The 17,292-nt window shown below is 24.4% G+C and overlaps 1 protein-coding gene across 1 annotated transcript; it reads right to left on the minus strand.

Moving 5' to 3' along the window:
- Positions 1-610: 610 nt before the first annotated feature.
- LOC145846285 (G-protein coupled receptor-associated protein LMBRD2-like) lies at positions 611-16,762 on the minus strand (the record flags this gene model as incomplete). Its single annotated transcript, XM_082953163.1, has 12 exons — positions 16,592-16,762; positions 14,312-14,393; positions 13,595-13,681; positions 11,664-11,778; positions 10,940-10,995; positions 10,431-10,542; positions 9,942-10,152; positions 7,787-7,861; positions 7,200-7,336; positions 5,915-6,031; positions 3,939-4,027; positions 611-792 (listed from the first exon to the last, which is right to left on the minus strand). Coding segments are annotated over exons 1-12 (1,434 nt in total), but the record flags the coding sequence as incomplete, so codon positions are not given.
- Positions 16,763-17,292: the final 530 nt, after the last annotated feature.

A 17,292-nucleotide genomic window follows, 5' to 3' on the forward strand; every position in this document is an offset into this window, starting at 1 on the left:
ATTCTGAAATTTTATGTGATCATTTAAGACCATCGTCATTTCTTATTTAAAGGTACATATTGATTTGATCAAAAGCAATAAGTTTAATTAATGTGTCACAAAAAAAATTGTCTTAAATCAAACTATAGATAATTAAAAAACATAAACTTAATACACTAATAACTACAATAAAGTAATATCTTCAAAATACAAACAAGTTAACCTTAAAGTAGAAACAGCAAGAATTAGGCTTGGCCAGACTAGTTTAAACAGTTAAACTAATATATTTTGAAATATAAGTTTAAAACTGAACATAATAAACATCAATGAAGGAGTAGCGATAGCTAGATTTATCTAGGTTAATGAAAACTGCTTACAACAAAACTAATGTATTTAGAAACACACACAGACATATTAAATAACAAACCTCAAAATAGAGGCAGTGGTAATGAGATTTTTCAGATTGATGAAAATAGTTATAACAAAACTAGTATGTTTTTAAATAAAAGCTAAAAATATAAAATCATAAACCTTATAATGAAATTCTAACACTAAAAAATATGATAAACATGTATTTAGTATTAAAAATATGTATTTAAAAAGTATACAAACATATATAAAATAAATAAACCTCAATGTAGAAGTAGTGGTAGTTGGATTTAGCCAAGTTGATGAAAATAGCGAACAGAGAAAGTACTGGATGCTCGTTGAAGAAAGTGCACTCACTCCAAATTACTAACACCGTCAGTACCATCAGCATTATCGAGAATATCCTCCTGAACATGGGTTGGATTTCACAGTAGAACTTCCATTCTGATAAATATCATTATTTTATTATAATTATATTTAATTTAAAATATTCATTTTAACATGGCATAGGCTTCACAACAAAATTTTCAATGTTATAAATTCTACTTTTATGATTATATTTTATCGAGAATATTCTTATGAGCATTTGATGATTTTCACAGTAGAAATTTCTGTTCTGATTTTTATATAATTCTAAACATTTTTGATACCATTATTTGTTAAACTTAATTAATTCATTAAAAATTTCATTCTTAACAGTGAATGGACTTCACAATAAAAATCTTCACTCTTATAAACACTATTTTTATATATTATTTTATTGATAATAACTCTTCTGAACATGCGTTGGATTTCTGGTTGAATATAAATACTTTATACTAACGTGATTAGTAAATATGTTGATTTTAAACTTTCTATTTTTTAAAATATTCCTTCAAAATTGGCTGCATTTCACAGTAAAATTTACGTTTTGATAAATATACTTATTTTTTTTAAATATTATTCTTAACACTTGCTGTATTTCGCAGTTAAATTTCTGTTTTGGTTAATGAGCATTATTCTTTTATGTTTTTGTTACAACAAGTTTTGTTATGTACACTTTTAGTTGAGTAAACTCAAATTAAACCATACAAACAGTGTACTAATGCTGTTAAAAATGTTTAACTTCTTTCAACAAACTCAGTTGTATATGTACATCATAAAATATCTATAACACATATTATAAGTTACATACAGGTTTCAGTACGTTAGAAAAAATGAGTAAGCTTTAATTTTTTATTTATTAAATGTATTCGATCAAGTTTTGTTTTCTCGGTTTTTAGTAGACATAGCTATTTTTTTATGTGTTAGTATTTTGTTTTCAAAATTATTTTTATGACTCACAACTTTTATATGTAAATTTGTCTCAAGTATTTAAAATCACACATTCCTACAAAAATGCTTCTTACAGTGTATTGTACTGAAACTTATTTCTCCCATGGAAAATATAAAACTGAGCTGCTTTTTTTTATAATTTAAGGTTTTTAAATTAATAGCTCGCTTAACAACAAATGTTTTCATTTAACAAACAGTTTTACACATTTTAATCACATTACAATTATTTATCAAAATTATAAATTTTAATCTTTCACCTGTCAAACAACTTATTCAAATTAATCATACAAACTCTGCATTGCACATGCTAATTAAAAATACATTAGTCTGTGTTGTATTAGTCTGGAAGTAGAATAATCCTTTTAACAGATATTCAATCTGTCAGAATTATCTACCATGTACAAATATCAGTTTGAAAATTTACATTAAAAAAAAAAATTAGTCATTTTAATTTACTAAATTTTTAAACACTTTCTTCTTTAGAATATATATTGTTTGAAAAATATCATATTATTATAAACACATATAAAACATTTACATAGTAACCTCAAAATAGTCTGTTTTGTAAATAATGTAAAACTATAATTTAAATCTATTTAGACCTTAGAAAATATAAAGACTTAAATAAATTAAAACCTTCTAAACAATTTTTTAACAACAAGATTTATTTAATTATCTTAAATTTTTAATTTTTTTTTTGTACGTTTTTTAAACTAAATTGTTGAAGTTAGTTTAAACTTTAAAACATTTCTATTGTATAACTGAAATTTTCAAAACACAAATAACTATACAAATTACTTATGTTTTTTCTGTTTACACGTGATAAGTAAATGTTTCAAATTATGGCATCAATCAATAATAGTTTTAACCTTTTGTCTTTCAAAAAAGATTTTTTTGTAGCGCTATCATTAGAAAAATTGTATAAAAACATATGAACAAAGTTACCCATATAAAAAACATGTGAAATAATTAACTTATTTTGCCTCATAACAAAACATTTAAGAAGTTTGGTAATGAAAAACAACTACTTTTACAGTAAATTGTTAACAAAAAAAACATCTTTTGATTTATTGTAGTGAAGCATGTACAATAACTTTATGTGCTAAAAGTAATAATGTTGAAAAACCAGTTATGACTGCACGTAAAGTTTGGACAAGTTTTGTTTTGTATATATATAAAACTTTTAAAGTGATGAAAATATTAGTTACAAATGACCAATTAGACTTTGATTTTTTTTATTTTTAGAAATTTAATCAACAAAATGCTTTCTAACAACTTCCATAGCTACAAAGTAGTGCGTTTAGCTGAGTTTAGGTTTTAACCACAAAAAATATTTTTTAAAATTACAAAGTCTAAAATATTAATTTTTAATAAATGCTCGACAAATTTTCAGATAAAAAGTTATAAAAAAACACAAAAAAAAAGTTGTATAGAATATTTTTTGTTTAATTAGTTTGTAAAAAAAAAATTTTATCTTGAATTAGACATACAGTAAGCGTACTTGAAAAAACTACATATTTTTGAACTTACCCGAATGTGTTTAAATACAATTACTTATGTACGTCAGCCATTAAAAAATAATTTAAACCTCCAAGCAACAAAAATATTTTCGCATGAATTATAAATGAGATTTTGTTTTGAGTCAAAAACATGCAAAAATATAAAATGTTTGATTTGAAATTTTAGGAAAAAATTTTTCCTCAGGGTTGCTAAATCTTTAGGCAAATTTTCTCCAAATTTTCAAACTTTCCTCCAGGTTTTTAAAAGTACATACTTTTGGGTCTATTTTAGTTTAAAGTTAAGTGTACAAGAAAATGTGTTAAATATTATAAAAACATTGGAAAGATACTGTGAAGCTATTTTAAATGTTGACTAAAAAGAAAATTTAATGCCCAAAAAAAGTATCTAAATGATTTTTTTTTGTGTCAAATCTAAATTTTACAACTTAACATCTTAAGCTTGTTGAAAATTCCAGGTTTTTTAGTTTTTTTTTTCAAAAATTCTCAAATTCCAGGATTTTCCAGGTTTCCAGGTTTTTTTGGGAACCCTACAAAGTACGTTGATTTAACATTTTATCGAATTGTTAAAGGCCACCTACATATGTTTTTAGTAGTTGAATTTGATCAACTATTATAAAAGAATGTGAAAATATTTGACTATGGCAAAAAGTTCTTTAAAACAAAATTGAAAACTTCTGTTTTAGTTATTGATTGAAACGAATCGTCTAAAATAAAAGTTTTTTATACCAAAACTAAAAGTATTAAAAAGCAACTAACTCATTTTGAGCGAAAAGAACTTTCTTATTATGAAAGGCTCTTTAATGTCGGAATTAGAAGCTAATAAGGATGAATCGGCTTTCCACACTCTGTGAATATAAATAATTTTTAAATATTGTTTGATATTTAAAACTTTTTATGGTGATTTAATTAAAGCCATACAGTTTATGGACTATACAATTATTACAAAATGTTAATAACATATACTTATTAAGTTACGACTTATTTTTCAATTGTGAAACTTTGTTTGTTTGATAATTTGAAAAACTATTTACTATCATACCCAGTCAATATTTTTTATTAACTTTAGTTTATTATACAACTCTATAACTTTACTTTTATGTTAACTTTAAGACATACAATTTAGTGAACTATAAAACTGATATTTTTCAAAATGTTTTGAAAAGATAAAAACTGAAAACTTTATTGAACATTTAAAATTTTCTAAATTCTAATTTTTTTGCTTATTAAATAAACTAGTTTTCACACATGGTATTCAATACTTTTATATTAAAATATATAATAAATTAGTTTAATCTAATTCTAAAATTACTTTTTTTTATTTTATAAGCTTGTATAAATTATAATTTGTAACGAATCTTCATGTTTATATTCTTAGGTAATCAGTATAAAACTTAAAAATAATCATTTTTTATGTTTACTACAATAAAACAGCAACTTAAACAACAATAAAGTTTTACTGGGACACAAATTAAAATTTTTACACTAATTAAAAAAAAACCTGACTACAATGTATTTCAAAATAAAGTGTTACATTTAAAAAAGCCTATTTTTTCAAAACAGTTTAAAATTTCCCTTGTACAAACAAACTTAACTACAATATTTAAATACTCTTTAAATTTTTTACGCTTTTGAATTCTCGAAAAGCTATAAAAACAACTATTGTTGAATTTAAAGTCTCACAATTATACTATTAACAGGGTTGCCACTCGTTTTTTCAAAAAGTTTTCCAGGTTTTTCAAATTTCTTCAAGGTTTTTAAAAGTACACATTTTTGGCTCTATTTATAGTTTAGAGTAAAGTTAAATGTAAGAAACTGTGTTAAATAGTATAAAAACATTGAAAAGATACTGTAAAGCTACTTTAAAAATGTTTTTTAATAAAAAATTATTGATGAATACAATTTTTTTTTATTTATACTATAGATATTTTAAGTTAAATCGAAATTTTAATACTAAACATGTAAAAATTGTTAAAATTCAAGGTTTTTTTAGTGATTTTTGATCGAAATTCCAGGTTTTTCCAGGTTTTTTTCAAAGTTTCTCAAACTCCAGGTTTTTTTGCCTAAATTGTCAAATTCCAGGTTTTTCGGGTTTCCAGGTAAAGTGGCAATCCTGTATAAAATGTTCTTATTAAATAACAAAAATAGCTCTAGCAATTATCAAAAAGCTAAAAATTACTTCATAAAAATATTATAGCTTTTAAATAAAATAGTTTTTGTAAATCAATTCTTTTAAATTACCATCATCTAAAAAGTATTATTATTAATAATATTACAATTTATTATATTAATAATATAATATTGTATATATGCTTGCAAAATAGAAAATTTCTCTTTTGATAAAATAAGAATACTTTTTGTGTAAAATTAGACAGTGTCATCTTATTAATAAGACATATGTTTATTGCTTGGATCAAGTATTATATCTTGCTTGATATAATATAACACTTTTGAGGTACAAAATAACTAAAAAGTTTAACAGTTAGGTTATTATTTAAACACCTAATCAAAAGAAAACAAACAAACTTTTTTTAATGACACGTTAAACTAAATACTTTTTTTATTATTTTGTTTTATTAGATTTTCATAAACTATTATGTTTTACAAAAGAATGTAAACTTAATACATATTAAAAATAGTTTATTTTAATCAAATCGCAACCAGCTTAAACAACTTACAAAACAAATAGTCAAAACTAAAGTTTAAACAAATACAAATAAATTTAATAAAAATACCGGTCAGCCTGGTTGTTAATGTTTCTCTGAATATTTTCGAGTTGCAAGCATTTGTCCATGCATATTTTATATTGCACAGTTGTTCTTCTTAGAGTGTCACTTGATTGCAGTAATTGCCTGGATGTATTAAAATAAAATTATATTATCAACCAAATTTATATTCAAAGTTAAACTAGACTATCAATTAATGATTAAATCGAAAGAACTTAAAAAATCATATTTAAAAGTTTTACTTTACTTAAAAACACTTAAAAATGTTAAAATTCTAATTTTACTAAAAGAATCATAAGGCGAAAACATAATAAATAAATGAAATGTAAAATCTGTAAACTAGATAGTATAATTTTTTTTCTTTTCAAGTAAAACGTTTAAAAACTTTCATACTTGTCAATATATATTTCGTTGTTAAAAAATTCTTGAAACTAAGATTTTGATTATTAACAATAAAATTAATTGGTGTTTTGTAAAGAATATCAAAAGTTAAAAATTCAACAAAAAAACAGTTAAAAATTTTCATTATCTAAATCAGGGTTTCCCAAGTGGGCTAAGTAAACATTACAAAAATTTGGGGGCCATGAGCAGCAAAAGGACCAAAAGGGGCATGAGTAGTGAAGGAGCCACAAGGCCATAATTTGAAACTTAACTAGATATTCTAGAGTTGATGATGAACAGCAAAAAAAATCTAAGTCGTTTTTAATGGTAGTTTTGAAACTTATAATAGATATTGTAGAAGAATATAAGGAAATTTAAGGGGCCATAAGTTGTAAAAGGGGGAGCCACAAGGCCATAATTTGAAACTTACACTAGATATTGTGGAATTGATGATGAAGACCAAAAAAATGGTCTTTGGCGTTTTTATGGTAATTTTTTGAGAAATATTGTTAGAGGGGGCCATAGCTTTTTTATTTTCTATAGAGGGGGCCTTTTGAAAAAAAGGTTAAGAAACCCTGATCTAAATCAATGTATAATTAAATACAAAGAAATTTAAAAAGTTATTTGTTTATCAATTTGTTTATCAGATAAATATTCGATTATTAAGTCCTAAAAGCCAGTCTGAGATATAGGAAAAAAAACTTTTGGTAAAATATTTATACCACATAGATTTTGTTATCATAAATAAAAACAAATGATTTTGAAGTATATAGAATTAGTTTCGAAATTTAAGAAAAAAATTTAGCTGAGCTTTGCAAATAAAAAAGCCTGAGTTGTCTTGAGTGCGTGGCAGCTTTAAAGTATAAAATTGTAACGCTTAAAAAAATTCTAAGAAATAAAAAATCCTTCTCACTTGTGCAGTTTGACGAAACCGGCTTCTGAGGGCACCGACCTCTCTATGACGTCACTGTTCCTTCTCGATTGTGACGTAATGTTTGTTACGTCATCGCTGTTGTTGTCGAGCAGGCTCTGCTGAAAATCGTCTGGACACTGGAAATTTATTTTATTTAAAAACTATTATATTTGGTGATATTTGAAAACTAAAATGGTAAAAAACAATTGGTGAATATTTAAAAAAAAAGAAAACAGTTGGTTGATATTAAAAAAAAGAAATAGTTGGTTGGTATTTAAAAAAAAAGAAATAGTTGGTTGATATTTATTATATTAATTAAATAAATAAGGGTATTGTTAATTTTTACCAATTGCAAGCTACAGAACATAAAATAACTTTGATAATGTTTTTATTTAATATTAAAATATTTAATATTATTTAAAATATAGTAATCATATTAAAGATTTATTGATGCTATAATAAGTCAGCGTTATTTTTTACACTCTGTGGAAAATGACTCATAACTTTTAAAAATGTTTAGTTAAATAAAAAAGAATAAAATGAAATTCTTTTTATATTATAGTTAAATCAAATAAACAAAGACTCACTTTACTAATAATAATGTTGATGAACTTTCTGTACGGGTGGGAGTAATTTACACAACTCGAAATTTGTTTGATCTCCTGTAAAATTAATTCTTAATTTATTAAACATACAAATTTTAAAAATGTATCTAATAGTATGTTAAAACAAATAAAAATAAAATAAATTGTATAAAATAGTATACTATTCAGAATATTTTAAACTTTTAAAATCTAAAATTTAAATGTAATAAATTTAATTTAAGAAGTCCACCTTTAAATCAAAACTTTTGAGATTTTTTTAAATACTGTAAATTGCACATAAAAAATAAATGTTATAAGCCCAAAACTTTAAACTAAACTAAAATTAAAGTTATGAAGTTTTTTAAGAAGTTTAAAAGTACATCTAAAGAATACATAATTAATCAACTAAACACTGAGTTTTTTAAATTAAATTTCAATAGACTTGCATAATTATTTAACTATATTTTACTATAATCATACATATTTTACAACTGTATTTAATTATAATAAATATATAAGACCATAACTATTTAACTACTAATACAACTAAATTTTTAACAAAAATCATCTATTTAGTAAAACATAAACAAATTTTTATAGAATTATAAAGTTATCTACATTAGCTTATTTAACTAAATTTAAAAAATACATAAAATATTTACAATAAGTATTACTCAGAACTATAAGATCATCAATGAATAAAATATTGCAGTATAAGTTACAACTTCAAATCTTTGTAGAATGAGTGACTACACAACTTTTTATAGTTTATAGGTTATTGAAAACATAAATATCTAGTCATTCCGTACTTAACTAGTCAACTGAACTTGATATTTTAACATCTAAACTTTTTTTCATTTGTAACAAATGACCTTAAATTACTGAACAAGTCTATTCAAATATTGGTTACTGTTACGGAAAAATACTTTTGTTTAGTTTTTAAAATAAAGCTTTACTTTTGAATAAAAATGGAAAACTAGTATTTTTTCAAATAACTATGAAACATTAAAAACATGATAAAACAGTAAGTATTTATTAAGAAATCAACTTGCTGTCAAAAACTTCAATTTAATCATTAAATTTTTTTCAAGGGTTTTATAAAAAATTTTTATACAATTGTAAGATAGCAAAAGAACTGAAACATATAAAACTACTGACTGAAATATAAAAAAGTGTATTATTTTAATCTGCTTTTTGTGTTTGTTTAATCTCCTTTACATAAACTTTTTGCACCACAACAAGTACATAGTTCTTGTTTAAGTGTAAAACACTCAATAATAATTTATAAACTTTAATAAAAAGACTTATTGATACATAAACATTTCACAATTGAAAAATTATCGATATAATTTATTTTTTCAGTACAGTCAAAGAAAATTACAGATTTTCATTGTCATACGTTAAACCACTTAACTAAACTTGAACCATGTTTAAAAATAGGTGTTTTAGCAATTTTTTTCAATATTTAACTAAAAACCTAAAAAGACAGTCATAATTACTATTTCTTAACTTTTAAACATTTTAAAGTAATTACTTAATTATTTTTGATAATTAACTTGATCAAACAAAAAGTAAGTCATAATAGTTCTCCAAAATTTGTTACAATCAAAATATTTTTGTATAAACTGAAACAAAAATATTACAATATCACAAATATTAAAACAAATCGACAGCAAGTAAATCCTCATAATTTTCAGTAGCAACTTGTTTCTCAGTTGACAGTTTGGAAAGTTTTAAAGCAAGAAATAATAACAATAAATGTAAATGAATTAGTAGTTATTTTTTAACGTTTGACAAGTTAAAAAAAACAAGTAATAAACATTTCTTATCAATTAATCTAGGTAACAAACATCTAATAAATCCTCATAACTCTTAGTAGCTTCCTTTCTTTCAGTGGACAACTTGGAAAGATTGTAGTAGAAAGTTATAAATGTTATGTCAATTTAGATTAAATACAACTAAATAATAAGTTTTGATAACGTTTAAAACAACACACAAAACATATTTAATTCTTTATAATTTTCAGTAGATTTCTCCTTCTCGGTTGACAGCTTGGAAAGTTTGAAGTTAAAAATAATAAATTTTATACTTAGTAAATATACAAAACTACTAAACAATTAAACAAACATCAATTAAAACATCAACTGAAAAAACAAACATCCAATAAATCCTCGTAATTTTCAGTGGCTTCCTGCTTTTCAGTGGACAACTTGGAAAGTTTGAAGTAGTTCCTGTTTGTTTCCATGGCAACGTGCGAACAGCGCCACCAATTTCTGGGGACCTCCACCAACCCGTAACCTAGCAACAGGATGAGTAGGAACAACCCCCATGTGTTGGAACATGTTATTATGAGAATTTTCAGTTGGGAGCTGTGAAAAAATATTTCAGTGATAATTAATTTAATTAGGCATTATACTTTGTTACATTTTGATAGAACATTAATTAATTAGTAACTGTTTTAAACTATTGTGTTCTTGTTGTAATTAATCAATTTTATTACTTATTAAACTGTCAAAACAAGCTAATAAAAAGTTTAATTTGCTACTGTGTAATAAAAACCACTTAATTTAAAAAAATTAAGGACATATATAGAACATGTTTTATCTGAACCAATGAAAACTAAAAAAATAATTCAATCGAAACAAACATGTCAAAGTGAATGTTGGGAGAAGCAATGATGTAGATGAGAAGACAGCAGAAAAGAACGAAGTAGCTGGCGTAATAAATCCCGTTTTCAACAACTGCCCGTTTCATTTTGCCTGTTGTAATTTTTGCCTTTTGTATTTCATATAAAGGTTTTATATAAAGTTATTTAGTAAAAATTACAATGCTACAGTCTTGATACGTTTTGTTAAGAAAACTACATAACATACTCAACTTCATACAACCATCTTTTCAGCTTACTCGTACTATGGTTTTCATAAACAAAACATTTTCTGAGATAATAAACATGTTTGCACGCAAGCAATGACAACTGTTTTTTAAATGTTTTGTTCTAATATCTTATTTAAATACGATAAATTTATAAAGCTTTTCGTCTGGAAACCTAAACTGGTAATAATTTAATTAATACTAAAAGTCTTAAATACAAGTATTTACTAATTACTTAAATATTTCTCTATTTTAAATAACATATTACAAAACAATCAAACTGACCAGGAATGGTGAAGTCTCCAGCACAAACATAAGACTGTATGAAAGGTAACACCAACCTAAAATTAAAATATGAATTAAAAATATATATTATGTTTTTAGTACGAAGATAATAATTATGAAAAATTTACTAAAAAGACTGTATGAAAGATAACACAAACCTGTAATTTAAATATTAAATTTAAAAAAAAATTAATTTTGTATTAAGAATGATTACTTTTTTAATTCAACAACTTAATTTTAAATCCTTTTACCTAAAAATAATTTAAATATTGAAAAACTGAGTACTTAAACAAAATCTAAAATGTAATTACATTTCAATTGCTAACTTAGGAGTTTTTTATTGTCCGACTTATATCGTCAATGAAAACGAAGCATTTTAAAAAAGTAGTGAAAACTATTTAATCCGATACTTTAAGAAAAATCATAATCAACTTATAAGAAAATGTAACTACTAAGTAATGAAGTGTTTTTTTGACCATATCAATCTAAAAACTCTATGATTGACATGTATTCACATTTAGTAATTTACACCTAAGCTTAAACAAACCTTATACGTGTCACCTCTAGTTGATTATACTAAAACTGGTAACAAAAACAAGATTACTTATTAACAACTCATTACAACATGCAACTCTGATCAAATAAGTGACAGAAAAGTTTTAATCGATTAAATGGACACTCGATACAAATTCACATCAGTTTACATTGAAAGCATGCAACCGACCAAGTGAGAAACTGGGATGTCCAGTAGACCAGTATCCACATTGTTGGCAGCGTGTTTTCAGGAACGTAGCTCCACGGCTTCACACAACTCGACACGAAGTCAGCAGAAGTTGTTTCTGTTAATTAACATAGTTAAAAATTTAGATTGGAACAAAGTAGCACCACTGTCAGAGTTAAAAACAAGAACAATAGATAAAGGTCAAAATTTTTGTTGTTTCTGTTATCAGACTGATACGAAAATAATTGTAATGATTTGTATCAAAGTCAGATTTTAAAGTCTTACTTGAGTCACTAGTTGAAACAAATCAACAAAAATAAACATATGTTTTACCAAAAGCTTGCCACGTTAAAAGCAGGGGTTGTTTCTGTTAATAAGCGTATAGAGTAGTTACATCGACATAATTTTAGATATTTCAGTAGCTTAATAAATATTTTTTTAATTAACAACAATTATAACTTAATATTGAAATTGCAGCTTTTTCAGGTGAATAAACATGCTGTTTATAACGATGAACATGTAGACCAGGGATAACCCAATCTTTTTTTCAAAAGCCCCCCTTTATAGAAATTAAAGACTTAGGCCCCCTCTAACAACATTTCTCAAAAAACTACAATAAAAAAGCTAAAAACCTTATCTTTTTGCTCTTCATCATCAACTCCGGAATATCTAGTGTAAGTTTCAAATTATAAATTGATTTTTTTTAACGAACTGGGAGATGATAAAAAAACAAGCCCTTTTAGCAAAAAATTTTTTTTTTATTTATAAGGTCCAATAAAGATAAGCATAAAGATTTTCAACTTGTTCGCACAAAATATTTGAAGTTTTAAATATACTGTACATGTTAAAGTTAAACATAAAAAATACTATAAATACTCTTTTGTTGTTGTAAACAAAAAAATTGACAAATATCCTAAAATTAACACTTAACATACTTAAACTATTATCGTACTCGAAAATTTTTAGGTGGCAAGTTTTCTTTTGTGATAATTAAAACTACATGCAAATCAGACTTTTTTTTTTCAAACGTAGTATATAAAACATTTTATAACAAACAACTTTTCATTAATGTTTGAAAACAATACTTGAAGTTTCTTATACATGCACAGCACATATTCTTCAAGCATATAAACGTTTGTGTAATTGTGTAAATCAGCAACATTAATATATCTTCTATTGTTTACTTTTGTAGACTGAAAAAAAAATTTTTTTAATTATAGTTGTCGTTTATTGAGATTAAGGTTTATAGTAAAACTTATTTATAAAACTTTTAATTAGATAGACAGTTTGTACTATATTTTAAGTAGCGAAAATGCCTATAATAAATTTCGCTTTTTGATAATAAAACTTTATAAAAATTTTTAAATAGGATATTTTATTTGTGTAACTGATAAAAAAATTAGTACAATCAAGCTTTAAACTATTTGGTATAAATAAGAAAACAGAATTTCTTGTATTTTTAAAACATTGACAATAGATGTACTAGTATAAGTTTTAGATATAAATCTTTATACTTTTATTAAACTAAATTATTCATCTAGATCCAAATTACTCAACTATCCTCTTTTTCAAAACAGATTCATTGTACAATAACATCTGAAGTCTAAATTAACAGGAAATTTTAATAAATTTTCACACAAATATTTTTTATTATAACAATAAACTATAACACTTGAAAACAAACTTGCACAAGCTTTCTGAAACAACTCAAAAAAAAAATAAATAAAAATTTTATATGACAAAAGTGTAAAATCCACATGACATTAAAAACGGTAATCACTTGTTCAAAATTTTTAATACAACACTTTTTGATTTATTTTAACGAGCCAGTGTAAAACAACTCAAGCTAGTGTTTACAAAAGTGAAGTGACAAAATCATTCAAAAATTTCGAATTGTCATGACTACCGTGCATGCAAGCGTTATGACGTCATACCGTGTTGAAAGTTTGTTGTTGATGACAAAGTTGAAGGTACAATAGTAGAAGTTGCGTTTACAGTCGTTGCGTTTGTCACTGATTCTACTACAAAATGACTTTATGTAACAAAAAAAAGTTGAATTATTAAAAAGCATAAATAGAAGTTTCAAAGTGTAGAAGTTTCATATTTAGAAGTTTTAGTATTTTAGTAATAATATGTTTGTTTCAGTTGAGCGGCCTTGATCTGAGGTACTTTTAAAATGATTGATTAAGAACTGAATACTAAAAAAAGTATTGTGTACTCCGAATCGATTACTAAAATTATTAAGTTTGAACTAACAATTTAGGAGCATAAAACTATTACTTACAAAAGCATTAATATTTTATAAACATTAGTATCAATTTAGTTTCAAAAGAAAAACCATAAATGAATATGACAAAACTTAACATTTTACAAAGTACAAACAACTATTCACTTAAAAAATTAAAATAACTATCAGGTTAACTAGTTCAATTAGTTCACTGGTTCAAAGAAGGTTAAATAAAATTTCTAGCACATTATTTTTTTAACTTAAAACTTTAAGTAGCAGTATTAAAAATAACAAGAAGTCTTTTAAGCAATTGAAAACAATTAATTCAAAAAATCATTATATAATAAAAAAACTAAAAAAATAATGCAACAAAAACTTAAGGCAACTTCATACATATCTAGTAGACACACAGATATATTCTTACCTCTCTTAAGGTCAGAGGAATTTGTGGAAGTGTTTGTCTGATGGTCTAGTTTCTCCTTCTCAATACACTCCCGATAGAAAGTCTGCAAAGTTCGTTATATTTCTAAAACACCTTTGAACGTAAGCTATACAGCACACACTGTATAAATGTGTACATTTCAATTGATATTAAACTACTTAGAAGGTTAGAAAGGTTTTTTCAATAAAGTTGTAACACTTTTATTCGTATACTTAAGATAACTGTTTACAATTGCAGAAAGCTAAAGTTAAAAACATCATTGAATAGATTGTTAGAATGTACATAGATTCTAATGGATTTAATCTAGTCTAGTTTTTTTTATAAATTATACTATGAAAAACTCTGAAAAGATGGAGCATAACAAGTTATTTTTCTTTATTTCTTGTTTGTTTATGTTCTTAACATAAAACATTTTGGTATGAAGTGTTATAATTTGTTGAAATATAATTCCTTAATTTTGCATTAATTAAGAAAAAAAATATTTTATACATGTCTTGTTAAACAGTATGTATTACAACTTTTTTCTAAAAACTAAAAACTGGGTTTTTTCTGTAATATACTACCTAAGAAATATTTTAAACCAATAGTTTTCTTTAAACTAAACCATGTTGTGAAAGTATTTTTTTCAATATTTAGAACTAGAACTTTTATATTTTTCATTAATAGCTACTTTGTAAAAAATGACTAACATTTTTAAAAACTATAGTTATTTTTAAAAAATCTAAAACACTTTTAGTTTGCTGATTTTTTTAAAGCTGTGTAAGTTTTTTCAAATTGAATTTTTACATTTATAATAAATTATTAAAAGATAAAATTCCAAAAAAAAAAGTTTTCAGGATTTTAAGGAACTAAAATGTTATAAGTATTTATTATAATTACTACATAGCAAACAAGAAAAGACATTAAACTTATACATTTTTCATTTTTAATTTAAGTTTGTTACTTTTATAAAACACCTTTGAATGTAAAATATTCACTGTATAAATTTTGTAATTGAATCATTATCAAACAACTTAAAATGTCAGAAAATTATTTCAATACAGTTTTTTCTAGCTTAACTAGCGTACTTAAAATAACTATTAAAAATTATAGAAGCTGGAATTGAAAACACTTTTGAATGTATTCTTAAATTTCATACATTTCAATGTATTTACTATAGGCTAATTTTGTTTACAATGTTTAATAGTTATAAAAGGACCAACCCTGAAAGAATAGATTGTTACAAATTGTTTTTATTTTTATTACATTGATAATGTCAAATAAATGTTGAAAGATTTGTGAGTAAATATTCTGGTTGGTATTTAAGGGCATAGGGGGAATCCAACATTTTTTTCACTAAAAATAACATATGATCTTATACGAAAGCTTGATGTACAATCTACAAGCTAGTTTTTATAGAATTAAAAAATAACTTTTACCTTTGAAATATTGTAACTTTAATATAACTTTTCCGATACAAACGTATGGACCGCAAATTTTTCAGGGTCAATTTTCTCAGAAATTTTAAAATTCACTAAAAATTCATCTCCTCCTTCATTTTTGAGCTAGAGACCTCAAATTTTCAGGAAACGTTCCTTTTATAGTTTAAAAGACTTTGAATGTTGGAATTTCAAAAATATTGAAAAATAAAAATTTTAGATAAAAAAAACAAAAAAAGTAGGTGGATTTTTTTAATAAAAATTTTATTTTTCAAAAATAAAAAAAATCCTGCATTAAATCTCTTTAAAATTTAATAATACACTTTCTGTGAAAATTTGAAGAAGGTTGGTTGAAAAATGAAGGAGTAGATAGATTTATAGTGAAATATACTTTTTTTGCGTTCTTAGTTTGCGCCTTCCATAAGGTACCTATCGAAGTCACCAACTTTGATAATTTCTCATATCTTGAAATTTTTTTTAATTTTTTCAAGTGGTTAAAAATGACTGATAGCTCAGACATAGCTCTATAAAATAAGACCAACTTGTAAAAAACAAGGTGGACCCCCCTCCTATGCCCTTAATTTGACAGCTTATTTCTGAGCTATATAGCTTTAATGATTACTTTCTAATAAGATCTCTTGCTTAAACTCTAGAACTTTGGTTATAAGTATCAAAATTTGTTGAAATCATTTATTTATTGCTATTTTCATTATGAGCATTTATTTTTTAAAACAACTTGTGCTATACCTTTCTTGTTTAACAGCATTATTACGTTTATGTTTTAGATAATATTTACTTTTTAATATGTATGATTAATTTCTAATATATTCTTAATCAAACTAACAGAAGAGACATCTAGTGGCAGGATGAACACAATTATCATGCTGAAGTACCAGGCGACCAGCGTTGCCACGGTGACCATTGCATGCTGCTTCTTAATCTGACCGTAGGAGTGCAGCAACAACAACGCTGCCAAAAACACCACTAGAAGCTCTAACACCAGCGGTCCAAACATATTTTGATTAATTGCTTATTTGTTACTAACTGATATTCTGTTTAAAATTAATAGATTTTTTTGCTGTTTATGTTTAGAAAAATGCATATTTGGCTAACAAAATATATTAACTCTATCAGCAGTTTAAACAGGAGCAGCCCAAACAAATTTTTATTTATACAAGGTATCAGTTTATGAGCTCTTTCAGATGGATATTTTTTTGTTTATTTTAACTTTAAAGTTTGCAATTTTAAAAGAAAAAGTTCTTTTTGAGAAAATCACAGATTCTAACAAAATTGTTCAAAACATTTTATTTGATTATATATTATTATTATTATGAATTTATGAGCTGTTTTGATTTCTAGATTCACTTACTCTTTCTATTAAACTCTAAAAAAAATTGATAAACAAGAAGCTCCACAAGTGGTACAAACATAATTTTCATTTAATTTATTTCCTTATAAAATTTACTTGTGCACTATTTTGTATTATCAACTAGTTTTTGTACTTAATTTAATTTTCTTGTAATCACTCAAAATAAATACTGTGCA

This window comes from Thalia democratica, unplaced genomic scaffold (genome assembly GCF_965202585.1).
Source record: "Thalia democratica unplaced genomic scaffold, ktThaDemo2.hap1.1 HAP1_SCAFFOLD_395, whole genome shotgun sequence".
NCBI lineage: Eukaryota > Metazoa > Chordata > Thaliacea > Salpida > Salpidae > Thalia > Thalia democratica.